General features: G+C 44.0%; 1 protein-coding gene across 1 annotated transcript; it reads left to right on the top strand.

Annotated features, from left to right (window-relative positions):
• Positions 1 to 7,742: 7,742 nt before the first annotated feature.
• LOC106571622 (uncharacterized) lies at positions 7,743 to 9,938 on the top strand. Its single transcript, XM_014144916.2, has 2 exons — positions 7,743 to 9,104; positions 9,285 to 9,938. Exons 1-2 carry the CDS (start codon positions 8,631 to 8,633, stop codon positions 9,555 to 9,557), a joined length of 747 nt encoding a protein of 248 aa, XP_014000391.1. The 5' UTR covers positions 7,743 to 8,630; the 3' UTR covers positions 9,558 to 9,938.
• Positions 9,939 to 16,020: the final 6,082 nt, after the last annotated feature.

Consider the following 16,020-nt stretch of genomic DNA (forward strand, 5'->3'; position numbering starts at 1 on the left):
GTTTTATGTGGTTCGGGGTGGTGTGTTTTGTGTAAAGGGTGTTTGATTTAGTAATTCCGGGTTTTGGTTTATGTTTAGTATTCTATGGTTAGTCTAGGTTGTGTGTTTCTATGTTTGGTTGATTGGGGTTGGGACTCTCAGTTGAAGGCAGGTGTTGTCTATCTGCCTTTGATTGAGAGTTCCATATATTAGGGTGTGTTTGTATGTGTGATTTGTGGGTGATTGTTCTGTGTTTCGCCTTGTGCCTTACCAGACTGTTTTTTGTTGATCGTTCGTTTTTTTGTTATTTTGTATGTTCGTTTTGAAAGATAATTAAAAATCAAGATGAGCATTCACGTACCTGCTGCGTTTTGGTCCTCATTCACCGACAACAGCCGTGACAGAATCACCCACCACCAAAGGACCAAGCAGCAGAGGAAGGAGCAGACGGAGTTCGAGTTGGACTGGCGGGAGAAGTGGACTTGGGAGGAAGTTCTGGACGGGGCCGGACCCTGGCATCAGGCTGGGGATTATCGACGCCCGCAGGGGGGAAATTGAGGCAGCCAAGGCAGAGAGGCGGTGGTACGAGGCCAAGTACGCGCTGAAGGAGAAGCACGAGAGGCACCCCCAAGAAAATTTTGGGGGGGGCACACGGGTAGTTTGGCTAGGCGTAAGAAGAGCCGGAAGCCAGCTACTCGTGGTTATATGGAGGAGCGTATGGGGTGGAGAGCGCTATGTTTCGCTGAGGAGCGCACTATCTCACCCATACGCACGCACAGTCCGGTGCGCGTTATTCCAGCCCCTCGCAGGTGCCGTGCTAGAGCGGGCATCCAGCCTGGTAGGAGGATGCCTGCGCAGCGCATCTGGTCGCCGGTACGCCTCCGAGGACCAGGCTACCCAACTCCCGCTCTACGCACGGCTACCATCAGGCCCCTGCACAGCCCAGTCTGCCCTGTACGAGCACCCCGCTCGTACAGGGCTACTAGTTCCATCCAGCCAAGGCGGGTTGTGCAGGAGGTAAGATCTAGACCGGCTGTGCGCCTCCATAGCCCTGGGTTTCCAGCTCCTGTCTCTCGTGCGGACCCGGAAGTGCGTCAACCCAGTCCGACTCGTCCTGTTCCCGCTCCCCGCACTAGCCTGGAGGTGCGTGTACATAATCTGGTAATCCCAGTACCAGCACCACGCACCAGGCTACAAGTGCGTCAACCCTGCCTCGCCAGTCAACAGTCTTCATCAGAGCTGCCCGCCAGTCAACAGTCATCATCAGAGCTGCCCGCCAGTCAACAGTCTTCATCAGAGCTGCCCGCCAGTCAACAGTCATCATCAGAGCTGCCCGCCAGTCAACAGTCATCATCAGAGCTGCCCGCCAGTCAACAGTCATCGTCAGAGCTGCCCGCCAGTCAACAGTCATCGTCAGAGCTGCCCGCCAGTCAACAGTCATCGTCAGAGCTGCCCGCCAGTCAACAGTCATCGTCAGAGCTGCCCGCCAGTCAACAGTCATCGTCAGAGCTGCCCGCCAGTCAACAGTCATCGTCAGAGCTGCCCGCCAGTCAACAGTCGTCAGAGCTGCCCGCCAGTCAACAGTCGCCAGAGAGGTCAGACTGCGCTGAACTGCCGGAGTGGCCAGACTGCGCTGAACTGCCGGAGTGGCCAGACTGCGCTGAACTGCCGGAGTGGCCAGACTGCGCTGAACTGCCGGAGTGGCCAGACTGCGCTGAACTGCCGGAGTGGCCAGACTGCGCTGAACTGCCGGAGTGGCCAGACTGCGCTGAACTGCCGGAGTGGCCAGACTGCGCTGAACTGCCGGAGTGGCCAGACTGCGCTGAACTGCCGGAGTGGCCAGACTGCGCTGAACTGCCGGAGTGGCCAGACTGCGCTGAACTGCCGGAGTGGCCAGACTGCCCTGAACTGCCGGAGTGGCCAGACTGCCCTGAACTGCCGGAGTGGCCAGACTGCCCTGAACTGCCGGAGTGGCCAGACTGCCCTGAACTGCCGGAGTGGCCAGACTGCCCTGAACTGCCGGAGTGGCCAGACTGCCCTGAACTGCCGGAGTGGCCAGACTGCCCTGAACTGCCGGAGTGGCCAGACTGCCCAGACTGTCCCGAATTGCCAGACTGCCCAGACTGTCCCGAATTGCCAGACTGCCCAGACTGTCCCGAATTGCCAGACTGCCCAGACTGTCCCGAATTGCCAGACTGCCCAGACTGTCCCGAATTGCCAGACTGCCCAGACTGTCCCGAATTGCCAGACTGCCCAGACTGTCCCGAATTGCCAGACTGCCCAGACTGTCCCGAATTGCCAGACTGCCCAGACTCTCCCGAATTGCCAGACTGCCCCGACTGCCCCCGGCGATGCCAGAGTGGCCCGACAGCCTGGAACGGCCGGAGCCAGAGCCACCTCCAGAAATAGGTGGGTTGGGGAGGGGGGTGTAGCACAGTGCCGTCGTTGACGGCAGCCACCCTCCCTTCCCTCCCTTTAGAAAAGGGACTTTTTGTTGGTGTTGCTTGGGGTTATTTTTTTGTTAAGGTGCTTCTGGGGTAGCACCTTTAAGGGGGGGTACTGTCACGTCCTGGCCAGTATATAAGGTTAATTGTTTTGTAGTTTGGTCAGGGCGTGGCAGGGGGTATTTGTTTTATGTGGTTCGGGGTGGTGTGTTTTGTGTAAAGGGTGTTTGATTTAGTAATTCCGGGTTTTGGTTTATGTTTAGTATTCTATGGTTAGTCTAGGTTGTGTGTTTCTATGTTTGGTTGATTGGGGTTGGGACTCTCAGTTGAAGGCAGGTGTTGTCTATCTGCCTTTGATTGAGAGTTCCATATATTAGGGTGTGTTTGTATGTGTGATTTGTGGGTGATTGTTCTGTGTTTCGCCTTGTGCCTTACCAGACTGTTTTTTGTTGATCGTTCGTGTTTTTGTTATTTTGTATGTTCGTTTTGAAAGATAATTAAAAAGCAAGATGAGCATTCACGTACCTGCTGCGTTTTGGTCCTCATTCACCGACAACAGCCGTGACAATGGGTTGTTAAATTGGATTTCCATTGATTATTTTTGTGTGATTTTGTTGTCAGCACATTCAACTATTTAAAGAAAAAGTATTTAATAAGATTATTTCTTTCATTCAGATCTAGGATGTGTTGTTTAAGTGTTCCCTTTATTTATTTGAGCAGTATATATGTTTATATATATATATAAGATATATAAAATATATATATATAATGATAAACTTGGATAAGCCATCACAACATGCCATTGGAAAACAGGAGTGATGGTTGCTGATAATGGGCCTCTGTACGCTTATAGATATCCATAAAATATTTGCCATTTCCAGCTACAATAGCCATTTACAACATTAACAATGTCTACACTGTATTTCTGATCAATTTGATGATATTTTTAAGGAAAAAATGTGGCTTTTCTTTCAAAAACAAGGACATTTCTAAATGACCCCAAACCTTTGAATGGTAGTGTATATATATGAAAACGGTAGTGTATATATGTGAAAAACTGTGTTTAATGTATTTGGCTAAGGAATTTTACGTACACCTTAGCCAAATACATTTAAACTCAGTTTTTCACAATTCCTGACATTTAATCCTAGTAAAAAGTCACTGTCTTAGTTCAGTTAGGATCACCACATTATTTTAAGAATGTCAAATGTCAGAATAATAGTAGAGACAATGATTTATTTCAGCTTGTATTTCTTTCATCACATTCCCAGTGGGTCAGAAGTTTACATACACTCAATTAGTATTTGGTAGCATTGCCTTTAAATTGTTTATCTTGGATCAAATGTTTCGGGTAGCCTTCCACAAGCTTCCCACAATAAGTTGGGTGAATTTTGGCCCATCCCTCCTGACAGAATGCTTGGGGTCATTGTCCATTTGGATGACCCATTTGCGACCAAGCTTTAAAACCTCTCTTGGGCAGGTGGGACGCTAGCGTTATGCACTAACCTTTGGCGATCTTCATCAGATGACACTCCTAGGACTTCATGTTACACAATACATGCATTTTTTGTTCGATCAAGTTGATATTTATATCCAAAAACAGCATTTTACATTGGCGCATGATGTTCAGAAAATATTTTGCCTCCAATACTGCCGGTGAAGCAGCACTACAATTTACAAAAATACTCATCATAAACATTGATAAAATATTAAACTGTTATTCAAAGAATTATAGATGAACATCTCCTTTATGCAACCGCTGTGACAAATTTCAAAAAAGCTTCACGGGGAAAGCACATTTTGCAATAATCTGAGTACTGCACTCCGAAAAAGACATCAAGCAATACAGATACCTGCCATTTTGGAGTCATCTAAAATCTTAAATAGCATTAGAAATATTTACTTACCTTTGATGATCTTCATCAGAAGGCACTTCCAGGAATCCCAGGTCCACAATAAATGTTGTTTTGTTCGATAAAGTCCATAATTTATGTCCAAATACCTCTTTGTTGTTTGCGCGTTCAGCAAGCTACTCCAAGTGTAGGAAGCGCGGCCAAAATGACACGACGAAAGGTAAAAAAAAGTTATATTTACGTTCGTTCAAACATGTCAAACGTTGTATATCATCAATCTTTAGGGCCTTTTCAACCTGTTAGGGCTAGGGGGCAGTATTGACACGGCCGGATAAAAAACGTACCTGATTTAATCTGGTTACTACTCCTGCCCAGCACCTAGAATATGCATATAATTATTGGCTTTGGATAGAAAACACCCTAAAGTTTCTAAAACTGTTTGAATGGTGTCTGTGAGTATAACAAAACTCATATGGCAGGCAAAAACCTGAGAAGATTCCTTACAGGAAGTGGCCTGTCTGACAAGTTGTTGTTCATCTTGGCTCTTTTTATTGAAGACTGAGGATCTTTGCTGTAACGTGACACTTCCTACGGCTCCCATAGGCTCTCAGAGCCCGGGAAAAAGCTGAATGATATCGAGGCAGCCTCTGGCTGAAACACATTATCGCGTTTGGCAAGTGGCCGATCAGAGGACAATGGGCTTAGGCACGTGCACGAGTCGACTCCGTGCTTTATTTTCTTTCCTCTTTTTACCTAAACGCAGATTCCCGGTCGGAATATTATCGCTTTTTTACAAGAAAAATGGCATAAAAATTGATTTTAAACAGCGGTTGACATGCTTCGAAGTACGGTAATGGAATATTTCGAATTTTTTTGTCACGAAATGCGCCATGCTCGTCACCCTTATTTACCCTTTTGGAGAGTGTCTTGAACACACAAACAAAACGCCGCTATTTGGATATAACAATGGATTATTTGGGACCAAACCAACATTTGTTATTGAAGTAGAAGTCCTGGGAGTGCATTCTGACGAAGAACAGCAAAGGTAATAACATTTTTCTTATAGTAAATCTGACTTTGGTGAGTGCTAAACTTACTGGGTGTCTAAATAGCTAGCCCTGTGATGCCGGGCTATCTACTGAGAATATTGCAAAATGTGCTTTCACCGAAAAGCTATTTTAAAATCGGACATATCGAGTGCATAGAGGAGTTCTGTATCTATAATTCTTAAAATAATTATGTTTTTTGTGAACGTTTATCGTGAGTAATTTAGTAAATTCACCGGCAGTGTTCGGTGGGAATGCTAGTCACATGCTAGTCACATGCTAATGTAAAAAGCTGTTTTTTGATATAAATATGAACTTGATTGAACAAAACATGCATGTATTGTTTAACATAATGTCCTAGGGTTGTCATCTGATGAAGATCATCAAAGGTTAGTGCTGCATTTAGCTGTGGTTTTGGTTTATGTGACATTATATGCTAGCTTGAAAAATGGGTGTCTGATTATTTCTGGCTGGGTACTCTGCTGACATAAAATAGTCATATGTTTGAAAATTTGAGGTATTTGAATATCGCGCCACGGGATTACACTGGCTGTTGAGTAGGTGGCACGCAAGCGTCCCACCTAGCCCATAGAGGTTAACTTAGAACTTCAATAATATTCCAACCGGACGATTCCAATGTCTTGAAAAACTTTTGGAACACAGCTACCCCTCACGTGAACGCGCGCCAATGTACTTTCCCGAGTCAACAACTTCCTTTGTTCGCTCTCTGTTCACCATAGACGCCTCAGACAACTTTCTAAAGACTGTTGACATCTAGTGGAAGCCTTAGGAAGTGCAAAATGAACCCTAAGTCACTGTGTGTTAGATAGGCAATGACTTGAAAAGTCTACAAGAACCAGATTTCCCACTTCCTGGTTGGATTTTTCTCAGGTTTTTGCCTGCCATATGAGTTCTGTTATACTCACAGACATCATTCAAACAGTTTTAGAAACTTCAGAGTGTTTCTATACAAATCTACTAATAATATGCATATTCTAGTTCCTGGGCCCGAGTAGTAGGCTGTTTAATTTGGGTACGTTTTTCATCTGGCTGTGAAAATACTCTTGAGATGTTGCTTCAATATATCCACATAATTTTACTTCCTCATGACGACATTTATTTTGTGAAGTGCACCAGTCCCTCCTGCAGCAAAGCACCCACAGAACATGATACTGCCACCCCCATGCTTCACGGTTGGGATGGTGTTCTTCGGCTTGCAAGCTTCCCTCTTTTTCCTCCAAACATAACTATGGTCATCATGGCCAAACAGTTCTATTTTTGTTTCATCAGACAAGTAGACATAGTATGACCTCTGTCCCCATGTGCAGTTGCAAACCGTAGTCTGGCTTTTTTATGGCGGTTTTGGAGAAGTTGCTTCTTCCTTGATGAGCGGTCTTTCAGGTTATGTCGATGTAGGACTCATTTTACTGTGGATATAGATACTTTTGTACCTGTTTCCTCCAGCATCTTCACAAGGTCCTTTGCTGTTGATCTGGGATTGATTTGCACTTTTCGCACCAAAGTACGTTCATCTCTAGGAGACAGAACATGTCTCCTTCCTGAGAGGTATGACGGCTGCGTGGTCCCATGGTGTTTATACTTGCCTACTATTGTTTGCCCAGATGAACGTGGTACCTTCAGGCATTTGGAAATTGCTCCCAAGGATGAACCAGACTTGTGGTGGTCTACAATTTTTTTTCTGAGGTCTTGGCTGATTTCTTTTGATTTTCCCATGATGTCAAGCAAAGAGGCACTGAGTTTGAAGGTAGGCCTTGAAATATATCCACAGCTTTACCTCCAATTGACTCAAATGATGCCAATTTGCCTATCAGAAGCTTCTAAAGCCATGACATCATTTCTGGAATTTTCCAAGCTGTTTAAAGGCACAGTCAACTTAGTGTATGTACACCTCTGACCCACTGGAATTGTGATACAGTGAATTATATGTGAAATAATCTGTCTGTAAACAATTGTTGGAAAAATTACTTGTGTCATGCACAAAGTAGATGTCCTAACCGACTTGCCAAAACTATAGTTTGTTAATGACTCCAGCCTAAATGTATGTCAACTTCCGACTTCAACTGTATATATATATATATATTATTATTTTTTATTGTAAAACAAAATATTATTGCATAAACCGATGGCTTATAAGTTATCGTGGGAAAAATATCCACAGAGTAAAGTGGTAAAGTAAAGTAAAGTTGTCTTTAAAATAAATAAGATAGTTGTTTTTCTTGTGCAGCTCCGCTCATGAGTTATTTCACTCCAGTGAGAACCGAGCTGAGAGACCGTTGTAGCAGCAATTAGCTTATGAAGGAATTAGCAGTTAGCTAAATACAAAAAAGCAACATGGCAAGCATTGGCAAGCCAGAACTAGAAGACGCTTCAGTATCATTGAGGTCTGCCGTCTGGGAACATTTTGGTTTCCCTGTAAACTATAACTGGGATTGCCAACGAGTGGTGGATAAAACTTACACAACATGTAGGCTCTGTTCATTGCTGATAGCCTATTCAAGTGGCAATACGAGTAACATGACTACTCATGTGTGACAATCAGTGGGACTAGGCGAAAAAATTAAACGGCAACCAATCGGCAACGATTTCTCCCCACAGCCTTCAGGCAACAATAAGCGACTGACTCTGGTAGGGCTAAAGAAATCAACTCAGCGATAGCAAAATCCATAGAGGCAGATATGAGACCCTTCTCTGTGGTAGAGAATGCAGGGTTCAGAAACATGTTTAAAGTGGTTGAGCCACTTCACTATTCCTTCCCGTACACATTTTGCCCAGACATTAATACCTGCCTTAAACAAAAGAACAACTTGAGAGCGAGTTGTCAGAAACGCGGTCTGTCGCTCTAACAATAGACAGTTGGACGTCTAGAGCTACAGAGAGCTACCTTATTGTAACGGCTCATTTCATTACGGCAGAGTGGGAGATAAAAAGCCATGTCCTTCAAACACGTCTCCTTGAGAGTAGTCACACCAGTGTAAACTTAGGGGAAGAGCTAAGGTTAGTAGTTGCAGTGTGGAAGTTGGAGAGGGATAATGTAACGATTCCCGTGACCACTGACAACGCTAGAAATATTGTAAATGCAGTTGCACTAGCTGGATTGGGGCCACAGATAGGATGCTTTGCTCACGTTGTTAATCTAGCATCTCAAAAAGCAATGTCAGTGAATCCAATCTCTCGCCTCCTAGCAAAGATCAGGAAGGTGGTATCGTTTTATAAAAGCACAACTGCTGCACATGTTTTCAAGACAAAGCAGGAGATGCTGGAGCTGCCAAACCACAAACTAATCCAAGATGTCCCTACTAGATGGAATTCAAGCCAATATATGGTTGCGAGATACCTTGAGCAGAACGTTGGTGTATTCTACACTGACTGATCAAGTGAGGAAGAATGTCAAAGATATTGTGACTTTGTCTGAAAATGACGTAAGACTAGCAGAGGAAGTTATCAAGGTGTGCAAACCTCTCAGAACAGTCACACTGATATGCACTAAGAGCATTCCATCAGTTTCCATGGTCCTGCCTATGAAAACAATGATCCTGAAATCAATGGTGGCATGTGATGAAGATGAACCCGCAGTAAGGGATGTCAAGACTGCTATCAGAGTCAACCTGGAGCCTAGATATGCTGGCCCTGGTGTCCAAGAGTTCTTACACAAGAGCACCGCGTTGGACCCCTGCTTAATGTCCCTGAGGCACATGGATTCTGCTGCTCGTCTGAGAGTCTGCAATGAACTCACAGCAGAGATTGTGACTAACATACAACAGGTGTTGTATTTATTTTGTTAATGTGACATTTATTATTTTATTAATTAGTTATTTAACAATTAATTATAAAGTAATACTTGTAATTGTCATAATAGTGTCTTATATATATATTTCTAACAACAAATGATAATTTTAAAGCCACTTCAGAGATAGTAATTTTCATCTAATTCAATTCTGCAGGGTCAAGCCACAGATACCACAGGAGCCAACTCCTCTCCAGAGACGGCAGACAACAGGGGTTCTCCTCCAGAAAATAAGTCTGTCATGGCTGAGCTTTTTGGGGAGTTGTTCACGACCCAGGAGCAGGGAACCAAGTCAAAGGTCAAGGTCATAGAGGAGGAGGTGACCTCATACAGGGAAGTGGACTTTATTTCCCTGGATGCTTTGGAAGACCAAAGAGTTAATATACCCTCATGTTTCCATGTTAGCAAGGCGCTACCTGGCTGTGCCTAGGAAATCTGTCCCTAGCGAGAGGGCATTCTCCACAGTGGTTGACATTGTCACAGCAAGCCGATCTGTGCTCACTGCAGATAGTGTGGATAGACTAATCTTCTTAAAGAAAAACTAGAAAATCTGATAAAAATGTTAATATTTTTTCAAGTAACCTGTCTCAAATAGTCCTATTTTGTTTAAGACACTGCTATGTGACTTAATTTTGAGATATGCAGCTGGACTATGCATTGTTGTTGAAGTTCTGTTTTAAATGACTATTTTACTTCATGTTATAAGGCAGGCACTACTGTTTTTTGTTGTCCCTTTGTTTCCATATGCACCTGGGAATTGAAGCTACCCATGTTTACTATTATAATAAATGGAAAATCTAAATACAAATTACATATTTCTCAGGCATTTATTTTGTCGATGTGTCGAAACTGTACCGAACCGTGACACCACTGTAGCGTATCGTACCGAACTGTGAGTTTTGTGAACCATTCACATGTTCCAAAGGCATTTCTGCCAAAAAACGGATTACATTTATTTATTTTTTTACGTTCAATTGCCTCTCCTGTGAAGTAGTGACACACGACATATGTCTAGTTTCCTGAAACGAGTCACATAGCGTAGTAGAATCCCCCCTGGCTTAGACAGGGCTTAGACTGTTATGGGTTATAGGGAAAATATGAGCTGGTTATTATATTGCGGCATTAAATTAAGTTTTGCATCTTGCCTTCTTTGGTTTTCCTGTGTTATGGTTTGAGTGCCAGTAGCATAGTAGGCCTACCAGTATATCTGTTATATTGTAGCAAATACAACATTATAGCTGGAACTTAATTTGGCCAAGATAAATGTTTCTACAGAATGAAACCTTCTTCAAAAACGTTTTCAACAAGCTAGGCCTCAACCAATTGTACAAACATTAGAATCACCTTCCTAATACTGCGTTCCACCCACTTTTTCCCTCAGAACAGCCTCAATTTGTCGAGGCATGGACTCTACAAGGTGTCGAAAGCGTTCCACAGGGATGCTGGCCCATGTTGAGTCCAATGCTTCCTACAGTTGTATCAAGTTGGCTGGATGTCGTTTGGGTGGTGGACTATTCTTGATACACACGGGAAACTGTTGAGCATGAAAACCCCAGAAGCGATGCAGTTCTTGACAAACTCGAAACGGGTGTGTGTTCCTAATGTTGTGTACACTCAGTGTATGTTGCAGCTATTACCAACAAAGGTGATTACCTACCGTAGGCCTACCCAACAAATAACAGCAATAGGCTAATGCTATTTATTTTACAACAGGGTCACATAGCAAAAGAAATAAAACACTTTTTGCCTAGGCTATTTAAAACTGGATTAGATTCTGAAATAGGCCTACAATAATAATAATAATAATGATTTACAATATTCATAATAATGATTTACAATAATAATAATGACTAAACAATTGATAATAAATGTGAAAATAAATAAATAAATAAAAGGTAGAAAATTACATCAAACCTGAACATATGGCCGCGACAACGTTCTTCTCATCTTTGTCTACTAAAATATGAAAACTTGTCCCAGAGGACATTCCCCTTGTCGGCTTACTATACTCTTTCTCCTCTAACTTTTGTTTTACTTCAGTGAAAAAGGACTCCATCTTCACAATCAACAGCAGCTTAGGCCAAGGTTCCTTTTACTTGCTCTCTCTCTCTCAGCAGCAGGCTCACGTAAGGTGAGCAGCCGGTACCAGTTTCAGCTGGATATAAGTTATGTTTTATTGAGTTGCAGTTGGTTGACACAGATAACAAGCTCGCACAGTTCTTGTCACACAAACACTGAATTAACTGAGGACATGTCCAATCGGGTCCAGTCGTTAAATACATTTGAATTGCACATACCCGAGACCCGTGGCATTTATATCAGACCCGACCCAGATCCAAGACAAAAGTCAGAATTTAGGACCCGGATCTGCAGATCCGTCCTAGGCTGGATTTTGGCATTTCAGGTCTGTTGAAACCATGAAGACATCTACCGTGAAGCATGGCAGTGGCAGGATCATGCTATGGGGATGCTTTTCTACAGCAGGGACTGGGAGACTGGTAAGGATAGAGGGAACAATGAATGGAGCCATATACAGGCAAATCCTTGATGAGAAATTTCTTAAAACATGTTTTCACTTTGTCATTATGCGGTATTGTGTGTAGATGGGTGAAAACATGATTTATTTAATCCATTTCGAATTCAGGCTGCAACGCAACAAACGTGGAATAAGTCAAGGGGTATAAATACTTTCTGAAGGCACTGTACGTTGCTGCTACTCTGTTTATTATATATCCTCATGCCTAATTACCTTACCGCTATACATACTAAACCCTACCACTCCAGTATCCCTGCACATTGTTAATATGGTATTGGCACTGACCCTGGAGCTGAGCCTGGAGCTGACCCGGTATATAACTTACTTTCTCGTGTTCTTATTTTTATTTCTCATGTGTTTTTGTTCTGCTTGACTTTTTGATACATTTTTCTGATACCGATTACTGCATTGTTGGGAAAGAGCAAGCAAGAAAGGCTTTACTTAAAATAAAAACTTGAAACATGGACACACACGGGCACAAACACACCCCTCCACTCCGACAGAACACAGGGGGTTCTGCGAAGTTTACGGTCATGACAACCTGAGACGAGGCTTGTCAGATCCACTCTGGTGCGTACTGGAGGAGCATCCATGCACACACACACACACACACACACACACACACACACACACACACATCCTGTGAAGTACATTAAAAACCTCAGGGTTAGCCTGTTGAACTCTGACCGGGGTCAACCAGGATGTCTGTTTCTCAATGCTCTTAGCTGACACAAGATGGATGTCTTCAACTAACCATTAAATAATCAATCATATCTATTTATGAAGCCCTTTTTACATCAGCCGATGTCACAAAGTGCTATACAGAAACCCTGCCTTAAACCCCAAACAGCAAGCAATGCAGATGTAGAGAAGCACGGTGGCTAGGAAAAACTGCCTAGAAAGGCAGGAAACTAGGAAGAAACCTAGAGATGAACCAGGCTCTGAGGGGTGGCCAGTCCTCTTCTGGCTGTGCAGGGTGGAGATTATAACAGTACATGGCCAAGATGTTCAAACGTTCATAGATGACCAGCAGGGTCAAATAATAATACTCACAGTGGTTGTAGAGGGTGCAACAGGTCAGCATCTCAGGAGTAAATGTCAGCTGGTTTTTCATAGAGACAGCAGGTGCAGTAGAGAGGGAGAGAGTCGACAACAGCAGGTCCGGGACAAGGTAGTACGTTCGGTGAACAGGTCAGGGTTCCATAGCCGCACGCAGAACAGCTGAAACTGAAGCAGCAGCAGGTGGCCTGGGGTGGACTGGGGAGTCATCAGGCCAGGTAGTCCTGAGGCATGGTCCTAGGGCTCAGGTCCTCCGAGAGAAGAGAAAAGAGAGAGAGAGAAAGAGAGAGAGAGTTAGAGTTAAATTCACACAGGACACCGGATAAGACAGGAGAAATACTCCAGAAATAACAGACTGATCCTAGCCCCCTGACACATAAACTATTGCAGCATAAATACTGGAGGCTAAGACAGGAGGGGTCGGGAGACACAGTGGCCCCTACTGACAATAGCCCCGGACAGGGCCAAACAGGCAGGATATAACCCCACCTACTTTGCAAAAGCACAGCCCCCACACCACTAGAGGGATATCTTCAAACCACCAACTTACTACCCTGAGACAAGGCCGAGTATAGCCCATGAAGATCTCCCCCACGGCACGAACCTGAGGGGCGCCAACCCGGACAGGAAGATTATGTCAGTGACTCAACCCACTCAATTGACCCCCCCTCCTAGAGACGGCATGGAAGAATACCAGTAAGCCAGTGACTCAGCCCCTGTAATAGGGTTAGAGGAAGAAAATCCCAATGGAGGGAGGGGAACCGGCCAGGCAGAGACAGCAAAGGCGGTTCGTCGCTACAGTGCCTTTCCTTTCACCTTCACGCTTCTGGGCCAGACTACACTCAATCATAGGACCTACTGAAGAGATGAGTCTTCAATAAAGACTTAAAGGTTGAGATCGAGTCTGTGTCTCTCACACGGATAGGCAGACCATTCCATAAAAATTGAGCTATATAGGAGAAAGCCCTGCCTCCAGCTGTTTGCTTAGAAATTCTAGGGACAATAAGGAGGCCTGCATCTTGTGAACATAGTGTACTTGTAGGTATGTATGACAGGACCAAATCGAAAAGATAGGTAGGAGCTAGCCCATGTAATGCCTTGTAGGTTAGCAGTAAAACCTTGAAATCAGCCCTAGCCTTATCAGGAAGCCAGTGTAGAGAATCTAGCACTGGAGAAATATGAACACATTTTTTGGTTCTAGTCAAGGTTCAAGCTCCGTGTTTCGCACTACCTGAAGTTTATTTAGTGCTTTATCTGGGTAGCCAGAAAGTAGAGTATTGCAGTAGTCTAGAAGTGACAAAAGGATCGATTCATTTTTCTGCATCACTTTTGGACAGAAAGTTTCCGATTTTTGCAGTGTTACGTAGATGGAAAAAAGCAATCCTTGAAACAGTCTTGATACGTTCGTCAAAAGAGAGATCAGGGTCCAGAGTAACGCTGAGGTCCTTCAAAGTTTTATTTGAGACAACTGTACAACCATCAAGATAAATTGTCAGATCCAACAGAAGATCGCTTTGTTTCTTGGGACCTAGAACTAGTGTCTCTATTTTGTCCAAGTTTAAAAGTAAAACATTTTCCGCCATCCACATCCTTATGTCTGAAACACAAGCTTCCAGAGAGGGCAATTTTTGGGCTTGACCATGTTTCAACTAAATGTACAGCTGTGTATCGTCCGTATAGCAGTGAAAGTTAACATTATGTTTCCGAATGACATCACCAAGAGGTAAAATATATAGTGAAAACAATAGTGGTCCTAAAACGGAACCTTGAGGAACACCGAAATGTACAGTTGATTTATCAGAGGACAAACCATCCACAGAGACAAACTGATATCTTTCCGACAGATAAAATCTAAGCCAGAACTTGTCCGTGTAGACCAATTTGGGTTTCCAATCTCTCCAAAAGAATGTGGTGATCGATGGTATAAAAAGCAGCACTAAGGTCTAGGAGCACGAGGACAGATGAGGAGCCTTGGTCTGACGCCATTTAAAGATAATTTAACACCTTCACGAGTGCAGTGTCAGTGCTATGATGGGGTCCAAAACCAGACTGAAGCATTTCGTATACATTGTTTGTCTTCAGGATGGCAGTGAGTTGCTGTGCAACAGCTTTTACTACAATTCTTGAAAGGAATGGGAGATTCGATATAGGCCGATAGGTTTTGAAATTTTCTGGGTGAAGGTTTGGCTTTTTCAAGAGAGGATAATGAATTGGGAGAAGATTGTCTGTGCCCTTGACATTTTCGCTATTGTCTCCTCTCGATTCTGAGAGCACTGTACTTGCTCAACAAAGTACAATGTCAAATCAAATCAAATTGTATTTGTCACATGTGCCGAATACAACGGGTGTAGACCTTACAGTGAAATGCTTACTTACAAGCCCTTAACCAACAATGCAGTTTTAAGAAGAAAAAAAATAAAAAATAAAATAAAAGTAAAGCAGCAGTAAAATAACAACAGCGAGGCTATATACAGGGGTACAGGTATAGAGTCAATGTGTGGGGGCACCGGTTAGTCGAGGTAATTGAGGTAATATGTACATGTAGGTAAAGTTATTAAAGTAACTATGCATAGATAATAACATAGAGTAGCAGCATCGTAAAAGAGGGGGGGTGGGGGAAATGCAAATAGTCTGAGTAGCCATTTGATTAGATGTTCAGGAGTCTTATGGCTTGGGGTAGAAGCTGTTTAGAAGCCTCTTGGACCTAGACTTGGCGCTCTGGTACTGCTTTCCGTGCGGTAGCTGAGAGAACAGGCTATGACTAAGGTGGCTGGAGTCTTTGACAATTTTTAGGGCCTTCCTCTGACACCGCCTGGTATAGAGGTCCTGGATGGCAAGAAGCTTGGCCCCAGTGATGTACTGGGCTGTATGCACTACCCTCTGTAGTGCCTTGCGGTCGGAGGCCGAGCACTTGCCATACCAGGCAGTGACGCAACCCTTCAGAATGCTCTCAATGGTGCAGCTGTAAAACCTTTTGAGGAGCTGAGGACTCATTTCAAATCCTTTCAGTCTCCTGAGGGGGAATAGGTTTTGTCATGCCCTCTTCACCATTGTCTTGGTGTGTTTGGACCATGTTAGTTTGTTGGTGATGTGGACATCAAGTAACTTGAAGCTCTCAACCTGTTCCACTATAGCACCGACGATGAGAATGGGGGCGTGCTCGGTCCTCCTATTCCTGTAGTCCACAATCATCTCCTTTGTCTTGATCACGCTGAGGGAGAGGTTTTTGTTCTTGCACCTCACGATCAGGTCTCTGATCTCCCTATAGTCTGTCTCGTTGTTGTCGGTGATCAGGCCT

The sequence above is a fragment of the Salmo salar genome, chromosome ssa15, assembly GCF_905237065.1.
Source record: "Salmo salar chromosome ssa15, Ssal_v3.1, whole genome shotgun sequence".
In the NCBI taxonomy this organism is placed as follows: Eukaryota; Metazoa; Chordata; class Actinopteri; order Salmoniformes; family Salmonidae; genus Salmo; species Salmo salar.

Coding starts and splice junctions, on each gene's coding strand:
- LOC106571622 (XM_014144916.2), top strand. CDS start 8,631: ATGTCCCTACTAGATGGAATTCAAGCCAATATATGGTTGCGAGATACC. Junction 9,105..9,284: donor TTGTGACTAACATACAACAG/GTGTTGTATTTA, acceptor TCAATTCTGCAG/GGTCAAGCCACAGATACCAC.